The sequence below is a fragment of the Macaca fascicularis genome, chromosome 3 (genome assembly GCF_037993035.2).
Source record: "Macaca fascicularis isolate 582-1 chromosome 3, T2T-MFA8v1.1".
NCBI classification, from domain to species: domain Eukaryota; kingdom Metazoa; phylum Chordata; class Mammalia; order Primates; family Cercopithecidae; genus Macaca; species Macaca fascicularis.
The window spans coordinates 182217283-182233995 of record NC_088377.1 but is presented as its reverse complement, the minus strand read 5'-3'; the positions used below and the strand labels follow the sequence as shown (position 1 = coordinate 182233995).

Genomic DNA, 16713 nt, shown 5'->3' with positions numbered 1-16713 from the left:
GCCGGGTGCGGTGGCACGTGCCTGTAATCCCAGCTACTTGAGAGGCTGAGGCACGAGAATCACTTGAACCCAGGAGGCAGAGGTTGCAGTGAGCCAAGATTGGGCCATTGCACTCCAGCCTGGGCAACAGAGCAAGACTCAATCTCAAAAAATAAAAAAATTTTTAAAAAGTCCGGGCACAGTGACTCATTCTTGTAACTCCAGCACTTTGGAAGGCCGAGATGGGCGGATCACGAGGTCAGGAAATCAAGACCATCCTGGCTAACACGGTGAAACCCTGTCTCTACTAAAAAAATACAAAAAAATTAGCCGGGCATGGTGGCAGGCACCTGTCGTCCCAGATACTCGGGGGGCTGAGGCAGGAGAATGACGTGAACCTGGGACGTGGAGCTTGCAGTGAGCTGAGATTGCGCCACTGCACTCCAGCCTGGGCAACAGAGCGAGACTCCGTCTCAAAAAAAAAAAAAAAAAAAAAAAAAAAAAATTTTTATGTGAACATATATGTTTTCATTTTTTTTGGGTAGGGACCTAGGAGTGCTATGTGCTGGGTCATATGGTAACTCTATGTTTAACCTTTTGAGGAACTACCAGACTGTTCTCCAGAGTGGCTTCACTATTTACATTCCTACCAGCAGTGTATGAGAGTTCTAATTTCTCCACGTCCTTGCCAACACCTGTTATTATCCGTCTTTTTATTAGAGTCATCCTAACGGATGTGAAGTGGTATCTCATGGTGCTTTTGATTTGTATTTTCCTGATGGATATCCCCTCCCATGACATTTTAATCCATAAATAAACTATTATCTGTTTATGTACTTTGACCTCTTAGAGGGCTACAAACCATTATAATATCTCAGTTTTTTCATTCCTGCCAAAAACCAGTTCTTACCCCCTTGGGGTGATATTACCCCCATTGGGAATGCATGTATTAGCACAACCAGTCACATGGCCAAACCCTAAGTCAAAGGGGCAAGGAAGTAGACTTCACTCCTTGAGTAGGAGCTGCAACGTTGCATGGCAAAGGGTGTGGACACACAGAGGGGAGAAGAATTGGGGACAATCATGTGGAGGGTCAGAAGGCCTGTTCTGGCCTCATGGGGAAAGCAGGGCTTCCCCGTAAGTCTTAAGTCACCATGCCATGGTGCTCTGGCTTCAGAATAGCTAAGCCGCTTTTCTGACCCTTGCAGATATTGGATGAGGTGGAAAAAAGACGAGGCATCTCTCCTGCCCTGGTTCAACCACTCATGAGAAGTGTCATGGAAGCTCCTTTCCCAGCCCTGGGCAAAACCATCCTTGTCAAGAACTTCCTGCCAGGTTCAGGAACTGAGGTAAGTTGCCAGACTCCTTCCTTCTCCCTGGGGGGAGGTAGTGGCCCAGACAGCCGAGTCTCCGTGCTCAGAGGGGCTGCCTTTCAGTGAGCAGTCCAATTCCATGGTGTCCTCTCCCCGCCCCTCGGGCTGGCCCAGATCACTCATCATGAGTTCCACCCTCAGTCCATCCAGGCTAGGACTCTGCCCAAGCGGGAACTATGCTATGGCAGCTGGGGTGTTCCTTTGCATGATGTTGGCCTCAGATTAGGGATCTGCACTGAACATCCTTAGTTTCTTTTAATAGCCCATTTTCATTCATACAGTGTATTGAAACCTATTTACATTTCAAGTCTGTATCGCCTCTATAACTTTATTTTTTGTTTTTGTTTTTGAGACCAAGTCTTGCACTATTGCCCAGGCTGGAGTGCAGTGGTGCAATCTCAGCTCACTGAAGAAGGGAGCATGCCTGTAATCCCTTCTTTTGGGAGGCCGAGGCAGGTGGATCACTTGGAGTCAGGAGTTCGAGACGAGCCTGGCCAACATGGTGGAACCCTGTCTCTACTAACAATACAAAAATTAGCTGGGCATGGTGGCGGGCACCTATAATCTCAGCTACTTGGGAGGCTGAGGCAGGAGAATTGCTCGAAGCTGGGAGGCAGAGGCTGCAATAAGCCAAGACTGCACCACTGCACTCCAGCCTGGGCAACAGAGTAAGACTCCATCTCAAAAAAAAGAAGATATAGACACAAAGCACAAAAGCTGAAAGCACACATCATCAGAAATGGAGTGGGATGGAGTCAGGATTACCTAAAAAACACCTTCTTGAGGTGGCAGCAAGTCTCCGAAGTGCTGCTCAGGCCTGCTGGGCGTTCCGTGCTAGCCTGGGATTTCCACCTAGCAGGTACCAGTTCCTCAAGAGACAGAGATGCTCTCCGCTGGACTCTCAGGGACAGAACAGTTTTCAAAAGTCCTATAAACTCTCCATGGCGAGTGCAGATACGCTGTTGCCGGGGAGAGCCCCCAACCATTTGGGGCCAAAAACCATTGATTTTGCCATCCTGTGTCCTCCCCTTCATCCACACCGTCCTCAGTCTCATAGCTGAATGTGAGACGCTTGCTTCCCTATCAAAGCTACCTCCTTCCCCAGTCTTCTGGCATCTTTCTTTTCCCCCAATCCTTTCGTTTTGCTTTTTTTCTTTCCCTTTTCCCCCGCCAGTGGGTCACCCCTGATGAGGACCTCAGAGCCCCGTGACTGCGACGCCCGTGAGAGGCCTGGCTGCGTAGCTGGGCCCCTCCTTCATGGCTGCTCCTGTTCCCTGGCAGGTGATCGAACTGTGCCGCCCGCTGGACTCCCGGCTCGAGCACGTGGACTTTGAGTCTCTCTTCTCCTCCCTCAGTGTCCGCCACCTGGTCTGTGTGTTTGCCTCCCTGCTTCTGGAGAGGAGGGTCATCTTCATCGCAGACAAGCTCAGGTACCCGCCTTGGCTACTTCGCTAAAGCGTTTGAATGACAGTCACTCTTGGACCCTCTAGTCTGTAGAGCAGGTGACTGCCTAGCATTGAAGAGTAAGCCCTTCTGAGATAAGGATGGAATAGGCTGGGCACAGTGACTCATGCCTGTAATCTCAGCACTTTGAGAGGCTGAGATGGATGGATCACTTGAGGCCAGGAGTTTGAGGCCAGCCTGTCCAACATGGTGAAACCCCGTCTCTACTAAAAATAGAAAAATTAGCCAGCTGTGGTGGCCTACACCTGTTATCCCAGCTACTTGGGAGGCTAAGGCACAGGAATTGATTGAACCTGGGAGGTGAACATTGTGGTGAGCTGAGATCTCACCACTGCATTCCAGCCTGGGCAACAGAGGGAGACCTTCTCTCCTGCCCCCACAAAAAAAGGATGGCCAGGCACAGTGGCTCACGCCTGTAATCCCAGCACTTTGGGAGGCTGAGGCAGTCGGATCACCTGAGGTCAGGAGTTCAAGACCAGCCTGGCCAACATGGTGAAATCCCATCTCTACTAAAAATACAAAAATTAGCCAGGCATGGTGGCTCGTGCCTATAATACCAGCTCAGCTACTTGAGAGGCTGAGGCACAAGAATCGCTTGAACCCCAGAGGCAGAGGCTGCAATGAGCTGAGATCGCACCATTGCACTCCAGCCTGAGTGACAGAGCGACATTCCATCTCAAAAATAAAAGTAAAATAGGCCAGGTGTGGTGACTCATGCCTGTAATCCCAACATTTTGGGAGGCCAAGGCAGGCAGATCACTTGAGGTCAGGAGTTCGAGACCAGCCTGGCCAACATGGTGAAACTCTGTCTCTGCTAAAAATACAAAAATTAGCCGCGCGTGGTGGTGGGTGCCTGTAGTCCCAGCTACTCAAGAGGCTGAGACAGGAGAATCGCTTGGACCCGGGAGGCAGAGATTGCAGTGAGCCAAGATCATGCCACTGCACTCCAGCCTGGAGACAGAGCAAGACTCCATCTCAAAAAATAAAAAATAAGATAAAATAAAGGATGGAATCAGTTGGCAGCTCAGACTGGAGATCTGGGAGGCATACCGCTTTGCACTGCTATGTGCGACTTCCCTGGCATTGGTGGGCTTTCCACTCATTCTGCCATGTGTCAGACACTCCACTATGTGGTAGGAAAACAGAGAAAAGACACAACTGGCATGGTGGCTCACGCCTGTAATCACTGCACTTTAGGAGGCTGACGTGGGAAGACTGCTTGAGTGAAGTAGTTTGAGACCAGCCTGGGCAACACAGTAAGATCCCCATCTCTACAAAAAATGTAAAAAAAAAAAAAAAAAAAGAACATTAGCCAGGTATGGTGGCTCGAGCCTGCAGTCCCTGCTACTAGGGAGGCTGAGGTAGGAAGATTGCTTGAGCCCAGAAGTTCAAGGCTGCAGTGAGCTATGATCATGCCACTGCACTCCAACCTGGGCAACAGAACAAGACCTTGTCTCAAAAAAAAAAAAAAGAAAGAAAAGAAAAAAACCCACAGACTTGTCTCAGTGCAGTGGGGTAACAGAGACATAAGCCGACTATCCAGGACCCCATTAGAGGCAGGTGGAGGCAGTGAGTTCTGGAGACCGAGGGAGGGCGCTCACTCCCAGGGAGGCGAGTTCTGAGAGCCAACACTCAGAACAAGTAGTCAGCACAATGCAGGCAAAAGGAGCCATCCTACAGAGATACGGGGACAGGTGAGGCCTAGCTGTCACCTTCAGGACTGCAAAGCAGGCTGGGCGCAGTGGCTCATGAGTGTAATCCCAGCACTTTGGGAAGCTGAGGCGGGTGGATCACTTGAGGTCAGAGGTTCAAGACCAGCCTGACCAACATAGTGAAACCCCGTCTCTACTAAAACTACCAAAAAATTTAGTATGGCATGGTGGCGCACGCCTGTAATCCCAGCTACTTGGGAGGCTTGAAGAGGAATCGCTTGAACCCGGGAGACGGAGGTTGCAGTGAGCCGAGATCATGCCATTGCACTCCAGCCTGGGTAACAAGAGCGAAACTAAAAAAAAAAAAAAAGAGAGAGAGAGAGAGAAAGAAAAATAACTGCAAAGTAGTTCACTAGGGCTGGCGCAGAGAGAGGAAGGTGGGGGAGGGAGATGAGCTAGCAGTGGTGGACAGAAGCCAGCTCACAGAAGGCTGCAGGGCCATGCTCGAGAGGACAGACCGTCCTGAGGGCATCCCTTCCTCACCGTTAAAGCGAATGCCCTCCCATCACACACACAGACTCAGTGCCCCATAGGAGGCCACCCCCATCCCAGTGGGCACATTCAGTGATTTGCTAAGGCCATGTCACAAATCAAAGAAGATCCGGAAGGAAATGCAGACAAGGACTTGGGTTCGTTCTAAGCTTCTAAAAAGAGAATTCCTTGCATTTTTGAAATACTGAATCAGAGCCTTCTTTGCTTTGGAACTGGGGGCACAGAAGCGTGAGGGGTGGCTGCAGCCCCAGAAAGGGCCGAGATGCGGGGCCAGCCAACCGGGTGGTGCAGATGAGGCCACCTGAGAAGTACATCTGGAAAGAAGCAGTGCCAAAACAAAAAAAAACCTGAAGCACTGTGGTTTGGAGAGGAAATCTGACTCTGACCTATGGAAAACAAAAGGGAAGAAAAAAAGGCATAGAAGAATGGAAGGGACAAACTCTGTAGATAGGCGGGGCGGGAAGCGGCCCCACCCTCTCCCCTCACGCGGCACATCTGGTCACCTTTCTGATGCACCTCTTTGGACAGCAGCCATCTGGCTGTTCCCAGCCTGCTCCCACCCTGTGTTTTAGTTCACTATTCACTTTTAAATGTCAGCGTCATTGTACTCCTGGTGCACTTTTGTCAGCTCTGGAAGCAGGCCCTCTCTGTAAGCCTGCAGCTGGTGCTGGGCGCTGGGGAGCTCTCCAAGCTCCTGGGCACTGGGGAATTCAGCCAAGGGAGTTCTCAAGGTTGGAGCCCTGGAAGCCGGGATGAGTAATAACCCTTCAGTGACCAGGATCGGATTTCATCAGCACCATAGTAACTGTCTTTATCCTCTCCATCCCCCACTCCCTCCATCCCCTAGAGGTGGAATTCTCAGGCTTGGATTTGGGGGAGGAGAAAATGATGGATTTCAGAAAGGCCTGGGCTAGAAGTGGAAAGCCAGCCAAGGAAACCCAGCTGGAGTGTTGGTGGGGACAGTCCCCGGGGAACGTGCCTGCGGGGTGAAGATGTTAGATTTGGGGAGGGCCCACCCTGAGAAGATGTCTGGGAAGGGCACCGCTGGAGAGGAGCCGTGGGCCCCCTTCACACACCCCAGCCTCCCCCAGACTCTCTCCAGGGGGAAGAAAACAAAGTATCATGGGTTTTTCTGGTAAAAGTACAGTGAGACACCACTGCACTCCAGTCCTGGTGACAGCAAGACTCTGTCTCTAAAAATTAAGAAGAAAAAAAAAAAAACTTAAAGTGCAGGGAGAGAAAAGGGGGGAACAGAAAAGGGAAGGGGCCTTGTCAGAGACAAACACCTCCCCAAAGGGCAATGCAGGGGGACATGTCAGAAGGCTCGGGACACAAAGAAACCTGGAAATGCCAGCCAGTCTCAGTGGCTCACACCTGTAATCCCAGCACTTTGGGAGGCCGAGGCGAGCAGATCACCTGAGGTCAGGAGTTCAAGACTAGCCTGGCCAACATGGCGAAACCCTGTCTCTCCTAAAAATACAAAAATTAGCTGGTCGTGGTGGCACACGCCTATAATCCCAGCTACTCGGGAGGCTGAGGCAGAAGAATCACTTGAACCCGGGAGGCAGAGGTTGTGGTGAGCCTAGATCACGCCATCGCACTCCCGCCTGGGCGACAGAGCGAGACTGTCTAAAAAAAGAAAGAAAGAAAGAAACCTGGAAATGCCTGCCCCACATCTGGGAGAGGACTTGACGCCTTCGCCTTTTTGCCGGACAGATTTCTGTGTGGACAGGTTGGACGCTGGGCCAGCCCCACAGAGCTCCTGTCACGAGAGACAGACAAAAATAAGCAAAGCCCAGCAGCCAAGAGTGGACCCCGCCTGGATTCCTGGGCCTTGGCTGTTCCCCAGCCACCCTCCCTGCCCTACTCTGGGGCCCCACGACGGAGGAGACAGTCACCAGTGGGATCCGTAGGAGAGGCATTGGTGTTTCTCTCCAACCTTCCACAGTGCCTGGCATTCTGCCCTTGGAGAGTTCATCTTTTCAAACGGCTCATGCCGTGAGTGGGTCCAGACACCAGCTGTGGCTGCCGCAAGCAGGTCTCCCCACGGGCACGTCATGCCCATCAGGGGTTTTCTTCTGCAGCAGCTGCCAGATGTCAGGCGCTGGGAGGATGGGATTTCTGTGGGAAAAGAGAAGGCAGTGGGAACGTGGATCATTTTGGTGCCCTCCTTGGAGCCAGAGCTGGGCGATGGTACAGTAATGGTGTGCGTGTGTAAGAAAGACCGTTATTGGGTTTTTAGACCCTTTACAGCTTTCAGAGGTACACATCCCTCTCCCATCACTCAGGGAGGTTTCCCAGAGTAGGGAGGACCCCTGGGCATCCTTAGCCATTGGCCCTGGGTCTCCTAATTCGTAAGACGCGGCCCCACGTGGCTCTGACTTTCCGGGACTCCACTGTCTTTTCTCTGAAAGCAGCCCTCGCTTTTCCTGTTACAAATGGCTCCACATGCTCTCCCCACTGCCCAATAAATCATCCTTCCATCCTACACGGGTTCCGTGCAGACCTGAAGAGATGGAAATCTGCATAAAGAAAGGCCTGAAGAGCTCTGAGACAGGAAGAGGGTAAACAAAGCGTGAGCGAAGCTGATGAGGATGACGGCAGCGACCAGGCGTGGAGCGGCCTCTGTGCCAGGTGCCTTCCGAGGGTCTGACCTGCGTCATTTCACGGCCCCCCACAGCCCTGTCACGTGGGTAACTAACAGGCGTGCAGAGGATCCATCATTCTGCTCAAAGAAGCAGGGAGTGGGAGAGCTGCCGGGCTTTGGAGAGGACGGAGGGAAACCATCTGGGCTGCAGGCTCCAGGGATGGGTGAAGAGCAGGGTCTGGGGACCTGTCCGTCTACAGAAATGTATAAGGAAAGCCTCCCTAGCACAGGTCCTCACGCCCTGCTTCGTGCTGGGCAGTCAGGGGAAGTCTGTGCTTTTCTCCTCAGGGCCCGCCCGGCCTCCCTTACACCTTTGTCTTTCCAGCAGGGTCCCAGTGAGAGAGGTGTGATCAGGTCACCCCCAAGGCCTCCCCCAGCTTTGAAACTGTCTGACTCCACGGGCCATGTGGAGGAATCCGTATCCACCTCGATCTGTCTGATTTACGGGAAAGTAGCCATAGGGAATTGAAGCGTTATTTGGCCAGGCCATGACAAACAAGGGTTTGGAGACCAATGATTGGCTGCAAGTTGCCTGACCTGGAAAATTCTGGAAAGTCTTTAGGCCAGGCGCAGTTGCTCATGCCTGTCATCCCAGTATTTTGGGAGGCCGAGGCAGGTGGATTTCTTGAGGCCAGGAATTCAAGACCATCCTGGCCAATGTGGTGAAACCCCGTCTCTACTGAAAAGACAAAAATAAGCCAGGTGTGGTGGCACACGCCTGTAATCCCAACTACTCGGGAGACTGAGGCAGGAGAATCACTTGAACCTAGGAGGCAGAGGTTACAGTAAGCTGAGATTGCACCACTGCACTCCAACCTGGGCGACAGAGCAAGACTCCATCTCAAAAAAAACAAAGAAAGAAAAAAAATTTTTAAAAAGGCCAGGAGCAGCCAGGCGTGGTGGCTCACGCCTGTAATCCCAGCACTTTGGGAGGCCGAGGCAGGTGGATCACAAGGTCAGGAGATCAAAACCATCATGGCTAACACAGTGAAACCCCATTTCTACTAAAAACACAAAAAATTAGCCGGGTATGGTGGTGCACACTTGTAATCCCAGCTACTTGGGAAGCTGAGGCAGGAGAATCACTTGAACCAGGGAGGTGGAGGTTGCAGCGAGCCGAGATAAAGCCACTGCACTCCAGCCTGGGCAATAGAGTAAGACTCCGTCTCAAAAAAAAAGAAAAAAAAAAAGGCTGAGTGCAGTTGCTCATGCCTGTAATCCCAGCACTTTGGGAGGCCAAGGCAGATGGATCGCCTGAGGTTGGGAGTTCAAGACCAGCCTTGCCGACATGGTGAAATCCCATCTCTATTAAAAATACAAAAATTAGCCAGGCATGGTGGCGGGCGCCTGTAATCCCAGCTACTTAGGAGGCTGAGGCAGTAGAATGACTTGAACCTGGGAGGCAGAGGTTGCAGTGAACTGAGATCACACTACTACACTCCAGCCTGGGCAACAAAGTGAGACTCTATCTCAATAAAAAATAAAATAGGCCAGGCGCGGTGGCTCATGCCTGTAATTCCAGCACTTTGGGAGGCTGAGGCAGGTGGATCACAAGGTCAGGAGTTCGAGACCAGCCTGACTAACATGGTGAAACCCCGTCTCTACTGAAAATACAAAAAAAATTAGCCGGGTATAGTGGTGGGTGCCTGTAATCCCAGCTACTTTGGAGGCTGAGGCAGGAGAATCGCTTGAACCCGGGAGGCGGAGGTTGCAGTGAGCCAAGATCATGCCATTGCACTCCAACCTGGGCAATAGAGCAAGACTCTGTCTCAAAAATAAATAAATAAATAAACAAACAAACATTTAAAAAATTAAAAATTTTTTAAAAAGAAAGTCTTCAGGTTAAGTTACAGCTGGTACCCTCATCCCCGGTACTCCCGGGGCTGCACATGCACTGATACCCAACCCTGCTCCACTCACGTGGCAGAAAGCCTCCTTATTCTCCTGATTTCCAGCTGTAGCCCTTAAGTTAGTAAGGGCACGGAACAGGGCATGAGAACAGGACATGTCACAGACTCAGTGCATGGCCCCGTGACATCCCAGAGGGGACCTTCGCCCACTCTAGGTCGGTAGGCACCCCCGCAGCACTCTCCCCCACAAATACAATTTATTCTCTCATCTTCGCTGCTGTGAGTCTCCCACTGCAAGAGGAAGCTTCAGGGAGTTATGGCAAATATTGTATGAGTTATAAAAGGGTTTTAAGTTGAGCCAAAAATCTATCAAGTTTAGAATAACATTTTTGCTCTGTTTTATCTTTAGGGTGGACATTGAGTGTTCTAATGGCTCTGTCAAGCTGGAGTTTGACAGATGGAAAGGAAAGAATGCTGTTTTGATGGCTTGTTCTGTGGTCATGACAACAGATAAATACTTCTCTACACCCTCGCCTTCATTTTCCTGATGATAAACATTTTGTGTTTTACTTTACTAATTTCAGTTCCCCAAAGTTTTGGCTAAACCTATAGACCAGGCTGAATGATAAAGTCAGAGCTGCATATAAACAAATATGTGCAAAAAGTTTTAGAGGGAGGCCGGACATGGTGGCTCATGCCCATAATCCTAGCACTTTAGGCCAAAGTGGGAGGATTGCTTGAGCCCAGGAGTTTGAGAACAGCTTGGGCAACTTAGCAAGACCCCATCTCTTAAAACAAACAAACAAACAAAAACCTTTATAGCTGACAAAGTTTTCAATATTCAAGAAATTTATGAGCTAGGCATAGTGGCACATGCCTGTAGTCCCAGCTGCTCAGAAGGCTGAGGTGGAAGGATCATGTGAGCCCAGGAGTTTGAGGCTGCAGTGAGCTATGACTGCACCACTGCCCTCCAGCCGGGGTGGACCTTGTCTTTAAAAAGCAAATTAAAAAATAAAACGAGTAAGAAATTGACTTACATGTTTGTAGTGCATGAAACCATAAGCTAAATGATAGACTACTGGCTAGTGATAAGTAGGATTAGGTGGGCAAATCTTGACACATACAGGAATTTGAACCTTGTCTTTGACATATAGGTAACTACACAAATAAGTTCATATGTAGCTGTGCACTTTCATCCTCTTATTTGTTTGGTTTGGTTCATTTTTAATAAGTTTACACAAGCTTAAATGAGAATCCCATGTCCTCTCTAGAATTGGTTGCACCCAACATTTGCCATCCCAAGAGGTTGGGCTTCTCACCACACCCTCTCCAGGGAGATGAGTTTGCCCAAGGCCTGGCTGAAAGTGTTCAAAGCTGCCACCTTGCTGCTCTGGCATCCATAAGATACTTCAGATGTCTAGCTAGTCCTCAGCGTGGTTGACAGAGTCTTAGAGATAAGTGCATTTAGTTCAGCAAAGTCCTATGAAAAATAACAATTTTAGGCAGGTGCGGTGGCTCATGCCTGTAACCCCAGCACTTTGGGAGGCCGAGACAGATGGATCACCTGAGGTCGGGAGTTTGAGACCAGCCTGGCCAACATGGTGAAACCCCGTCTCTACTAAAAATACAAAAAGTAGCTGGGGGGGATGGCAGGCGCCTGTAATCCCAGCTACTCAGGAGGCTGAGGCAGGAGAATCACTTGAACCCAGGAGGCGGAGGCTGCAGTGAGCCAAGATGGTGCCACTGTACTGCAGCTTGGGCAACAGAGCCAGACTCCATTTCAAAAAAAAATACAATTTTAATAGTATAATTGTACAGCCTGATTAAATGTTAAGAATTAACTACCTGTTTTTGGATATGAACACCAACAAGGTACCAATTAGAGCAAGATTTAGAGTTTAGCATAGCCGCAAATGCTATTGTCTTCTAATCCAGACCCATCGCTAACATATGCTGGGGCTGGAAGCTTACTCCAGTTCTTCTCTTGGAGTCAAATCCCTCCCAGACTGTACTGGCTTTGAAACGCTGGCATCTTCACCTTTTGGGTGCACTGCAGCCGCTGGAAACCTCTCAGACAGGTTTCTCTGCTTCTTTTTTTTTTTTTTTTTTTTTTTTTTTTTTCCTGAGACGGAGTTTTACTCTATTTCCCAGGCTGGAGTGCAGTGGCATGATCTCGGCTCACTGCAGCCTCCACCTCCCGGGTTCAAGTGATTCTCCTGCCTCAGCCTCCCAAGCAGCTGGGACTACAGGCACATGCCACCACAGCTGGCTAATTTTTCTGTATTTTTAGTAGAGACAGGGTTTCACCATGTTGGCCAGGCTGGTCTCAAATTCCTGACCTCAAGTGATCTGCCTGCCTCAGCCTCCCACAATGTTGGGATTATAGGCATGAGCCACTACACATGGCCTTCTCTATGAATTTCTTAGTGAGTGTCACCATCATTATTTTGTTCTGTCTTGGCAAAGGAGCCCTAGAATTACCTTCCCGTGACGCCCTTCGTTCTTTTGATGGCCTCAACAAAAGCTCCTATTTCCAGCTCCTGGCCTTTGCTCTCTCTTCGGGGTTCATCATTTGTAGATTAAGTTAAAGTTGAAAGGACAGCCAGGTGCGGTTGCTCACACCTGTAATCCCAGCACTTTGGGAGGCCGAGGCAGGTGGATCACCTGAGGTCAGGAGTTTGAGACCAGCCTGACCAACGTGGTGAAACCCCATCTCTACTAAAAAATACAAAATTTAGCTGGACGTGGTGGGATATGGCTATAATCCCAGCTCTTCAGGAGGCTGAGACAGGAGAATCACTTGAACCCGGGAGGCAGAGGTTGCAGTGAGCCGAGACCACACCATAGCACTCTAGCCTGGGCAACAAGAAAGAAACTCCATCTCAAAAAGTAAGAAATGAAAAAAAGCTGGACGGACATCAGCAACGATCTAGCGATGATCTAGTCTACTTTAGTTATTTCACAGGTGAAGAATCTGAGGCCTGGAGCAGTTAAGGGCTTTACCTGAGATCACGCAGAGAGTAACAGAACTAGTTGTCTTGGAGCCCAGCCCGTGTTCGTTTTCATCTGTGTGGCACACGGCCTCAGGGTTTGCAAGTACAGTGATGGAAGCCAGGCAGCCCCTCCTGGTAGGTTTCACCAGGCACCAGACCACACCCGAGTTTACCTTTCACTCATGTTCTCGGGAGTGGTGCATTAACAGGAGAGCTACTTTGCTTGGGATACTAAAGGGTAGTCATTGAATCAGCCTTCCAGTTCCAGGGGTGTTCCTCTAATTCGGGAAACTCTTCATTTACTTTTCTGGTAGCATCTTAGAGGAAGCTCTGTGCTGGATCCTTACTGGTTCATAGAGAGTTGGAAGTCAGCTGAGCATAGGAACACCAAGTATGGAGCAGAGGCCTGGTAGCAACCAGAACTAAAGAGTTGGCTCCAGGAAAACTTTCGCATTCCTTACAAGTGCGTCCTGATGTTCTGGAATACTGCTCCAACCCTCAGGAACCACCACCCAACAGCAAAACATCCTTGGACCCAACCCTTCTCACCCATGCCCAACTTTTAGCCCTGCGGCCCAGCCAACCTCCCACTGGGGCCTTCTCTTCCCTGCCCCACTTCTGTACAATTGATCACAGCTGTGAGTGCTGGCGTTTCTTTCCTCCACACCACTGTAATGCAAACCAGCTGCGAGCGAGGACTCTCTATGACTTCCTTCAGAAACACTGCCTCTCCTCCAGCCCCTCCACCTCCACACTGCAGCAAGCCCTCTTGACCAGTCATCCCTAGCATCCCCAGAACCACTGCCTATTGGCATGTTCCTAAGAGACCACCAGTCCCAGCCGTGCCCACCTCTGGCTTTCACAAGTCGGGGAACAAAATTTTATTACCACTTGCATCAGGGATTGAGAAAAACAAGCTCCATTCAAAATAATCCTTTCCTGCTCTATCATTTATTTTGAGGAAAGGGCTGCCACTCGTGTAATTATTTGCAAAATTTGACCTTTTAATGTTTAGGGGCAGAATTATTTTTAGAATATTGGTGTGGGCCAGGTGTGGTGGCTCATGCCTGTAAATCCCAGCACTTTGGGAGGCGAAGGTGGGTGGATCGTGAGGTCAAGAGTTCGAGACAAGCCAGACCAACATGGTGAAACCCCGTCTCTACTGAGAATACAAAAATTAACCAGGCGTGGTGACACATGCCTGTAATCCCAGCAACTCGGGAGGCTGAGGCAGGAGAATCACTTGAACCAGGGAGGCAGAGGTTGCAGTAAGCCAAGATTGCACCATTGCACTCCAGCCTGGGTGCCAGAGCAAGACTCCATCTCAAAAAAAAAAAAAAAGAAAAAAAAAATTAACCAGGCATTGGTGGCACATGCTTGTAATCCCAGCTACTTGAGAGACTGAGGCGGGAGAATCACTTGAACCCAGGAGGTGGAGGTTGCAATGAGCTTAGATCATGCCACTGCACTCCAGTCTGGGCGACAGAGTGAGACTCCCATCTAAAAAAAAAAAAAAAAAAAAAAAGGTGATGTGGGCTAGAAAGCAAGAGGAGTGAGACCCCTTCACCTGCCTGCTTGTTGCCATATTGTCTCCAGCACCCTGTGCTCCATGGGCTCCAGCTAACGAGGTATTCATGATGACCAGGTACAGAAACGTTCACTGCAGCCACAACAATGGGATCAGACTACTCAAAACAAACTTGCTACAGGAGATAGTTAACAAACAGCGGCAGCTTCTCCCACGCGGCCAGCTGGTTCCCCAGCCAGTCGTCATCATTTGTTACATCAAGCCTGAACACTGCTGTCCTGGAGCCCCATGCATCCAGTTCACTGAGTGAACTTTGCCTTTCTTTCTGTCACGTTTCTCCACTAGCCTCTGCATCTAGCAGCAGCATTGCGGGTCATCTTTCCTGACCTTGCTCCCACGACCTTCTCCTCCAGACGGTTCACACTCGCTGCAGCTGAACCAGGGCCTCCGAGTGTCCCAGGCCCCAGGGGCCTCTCTGTCACTGCAGGCAACATAGGGCTTTAAGAGTCCCAAATGGCTGTACAGCAAGGAGAAAGGAGAGGAGCAGCCCTTCCTCCTAGGAATGAGACCACAAGGAAGTAAAAATGCAGGTAGCCGGCCAGGCACAGTGGCTCACACCTGTAATCCCAGCACTTTGGGAGGCCGAGGCAGGCAGATCACAAGGTCAAGAAATTGAGACCATCCTGGCCAACATAGTGAAACCCTGTCTCTACTAAAAATACAAAAAATTAGCCAGGCATGGTGGTGCGCATCTGTAGTCCCAGCTGCTTGGGAGGCTGAGGCAGGAGAATCGCTTGAACCTGGGAGGCAGAGGTTATAATGGGCTGAGATCGTGCCACCGCACTCCAGCCTGGCAACAGAGTGAGACACTGTCTCAAAAAAAAAAAAAAAAAAAGCAGGTAGCCTTTTCTTTGAGTTAGGAAAACACATTAAAAACATGTTTTGTTTTGTTTTTCTATTGCAATGATTGAAAAAAACAACACACATAGGCTATCCTCACTGTGCCTCCTTGCCTCCTTTTTATATACGTGTAATTTTTTTGTTTTAGAGATGGGGATCTAACTATGTTGCCCAGGCTGGACTTGAACTCCAGGGCTCAAGAGATCCTCCCACCTCAGCCTCTGGGATTCAGTAGCTGGGACTACAGGCACATGCCACTGTGCCTGGATCATAGGGTGCGTCCTAATGCCTGCATTCCTCTGAGCAGCAATCCTGCCTCCTCCAGTCGCCAGGACCCTTCTCTCCCTACTCTGCCCCATCCTACATTCAGAGGTTACTTTAGCCTCATTTAGCCTCACTCTTCCTACCTTAAAAATCCAAAAGAAACTGAATTCAATCCCCAAGATCTCTTCCAGGTCTAAAATTCTGTCATTCTGTAACTGTGAAGTCAAAAGTGCTTGAACCACAACTCTGAAAGGAATCTTAAACACAAATACTGCGTTTTTTTCTTCTCCTTTAAGGGACTAAAGTGAGAGCTTCAAAGACTAGGGAAATGGACCATGGATCTTGTCATGAACCACTTTGTTTCCAAGTCACATTTAGGCACTTTGACAAACGTGCTATAAAAAGAGTCTGGTGTCATGCAAAATACTTTCATGCAGGGATCTCCTTCTTTTTTTTTTTTTTGAGACGGAGTCTTGCTCTGTCGCCCAGGCTGGGGTGCAGTGGCCGGATCTCAGCTCGCTGCAAGCTCCGCCTCCCGGGTTTACGCCATTCTCCTGCCTCAGCCTCCCGAGTAGCTGGGACTACAGGCGCCTGCCACCTCGTCCGGCTAGTTTTTTGAATTTTTTAGTAGAGATGGGGTTTCACCTTGTTAGCCAGGATGGTCTCGATCTCCTGACCTTGTGATCCGCCCGTCTCGGCCTCCCAAAGTGCTGGGATTACAGGCGTGAGCCACCGCGCCCGGCCAGGGATCTCCTTCTTAAGGTCTCTTTTATTTTTCTGGGGCGGAGTCTCACTCTGTTGCCCACACTGGAGTGCAGTGGCGTGATGGTGATCTTGACTCACAACAACCTCTGCCTCTTGGGTTCAAGCGATTCTCCTGCCTCAGCCTCCCTCCCTAGTAGCTGGGACTGCAGGTGCCCGCCACCTCATCTGGCTAACTTTTTTGTATTTTCAGTAGAGACAGGGTTTTACCATGTTGGCCAGGCTGGTCTCGAACTCCTAACCTCAGGTGATCCACCCGCCTCAGCTTCCCAAAGTGCTAGGATTACAGGCGTGAGCCACTGTGCCCGCCACCACTCCCAGTCTTCTAGTCCAAATAATTGGCTTCAAGCCTTTTTCATTGCAGCCCACAATGAGAAGTACATTTTACAATCAGACCCAGGGTATGTCCTTCCACCTGTTCCCGCCACAGACACACAGATAGTTGTTTTTGTTTTTGTTTTTTTCCTTTGAGATAGAGTTTCATTCTTGTTGCCCAGGCTGGAGTACAATGGCATGTTCTTGGCTCACCGCAACCTCCATCTCCTGGGTTCAAGTGATTCTCCTGCCTCAGCCTCCCGAGTAGCTGGGATTACAGGCACATGCCACCATGCCTGGCTCTTTTTATTTTATTTATTTATTTATTTATTTATTTATTTATTTATTATATTTTTAGTAGAGACAGGGTTTCTCCATGTTGGTCAGGCTGGCCTCGAACTCCCGACCTCAAGTGATCCACCCGCCTCAGACTC

At 49.9% G+C, this 16713-nt stretch overlaps 1 protein-coding gene across 10 annotated transcripts in view; it reads left to right on the top strand.

The window, feature by feature from the left end:
- Positions 1-16713, top strand: part of DENND2A (DENN domain containing 2A) — a 123463-nt gene that overhangs the window by 90123 nt on the left and 16627 nt on the right. For 8 of the 10 annotated variants that reach the window (XR_012432933.1, XR_012432934.1, XM_015448139.4 and 5 more), the window contains 2 exons: positions 1188-1328; positions 2634-2782. Coding sequence is in view for 8 of the 10 variants with exons in the window: in XM_015448139.4 (XP_015303625.3) it covers positions 1188-1328; positions 2634-2782 (290 nt within the window). In the remaining 2 variants the exon portion in view is untranslated. Of the gene's footprint in view, positions 1-1187; positions 1329-2526; positions 2783-9926; positions 10548-16713 lie in introns of those variants that run through there. The other 2 variants (XM_045387426.3, XM_074036148.1) reach the window with 2 other exon arrangements.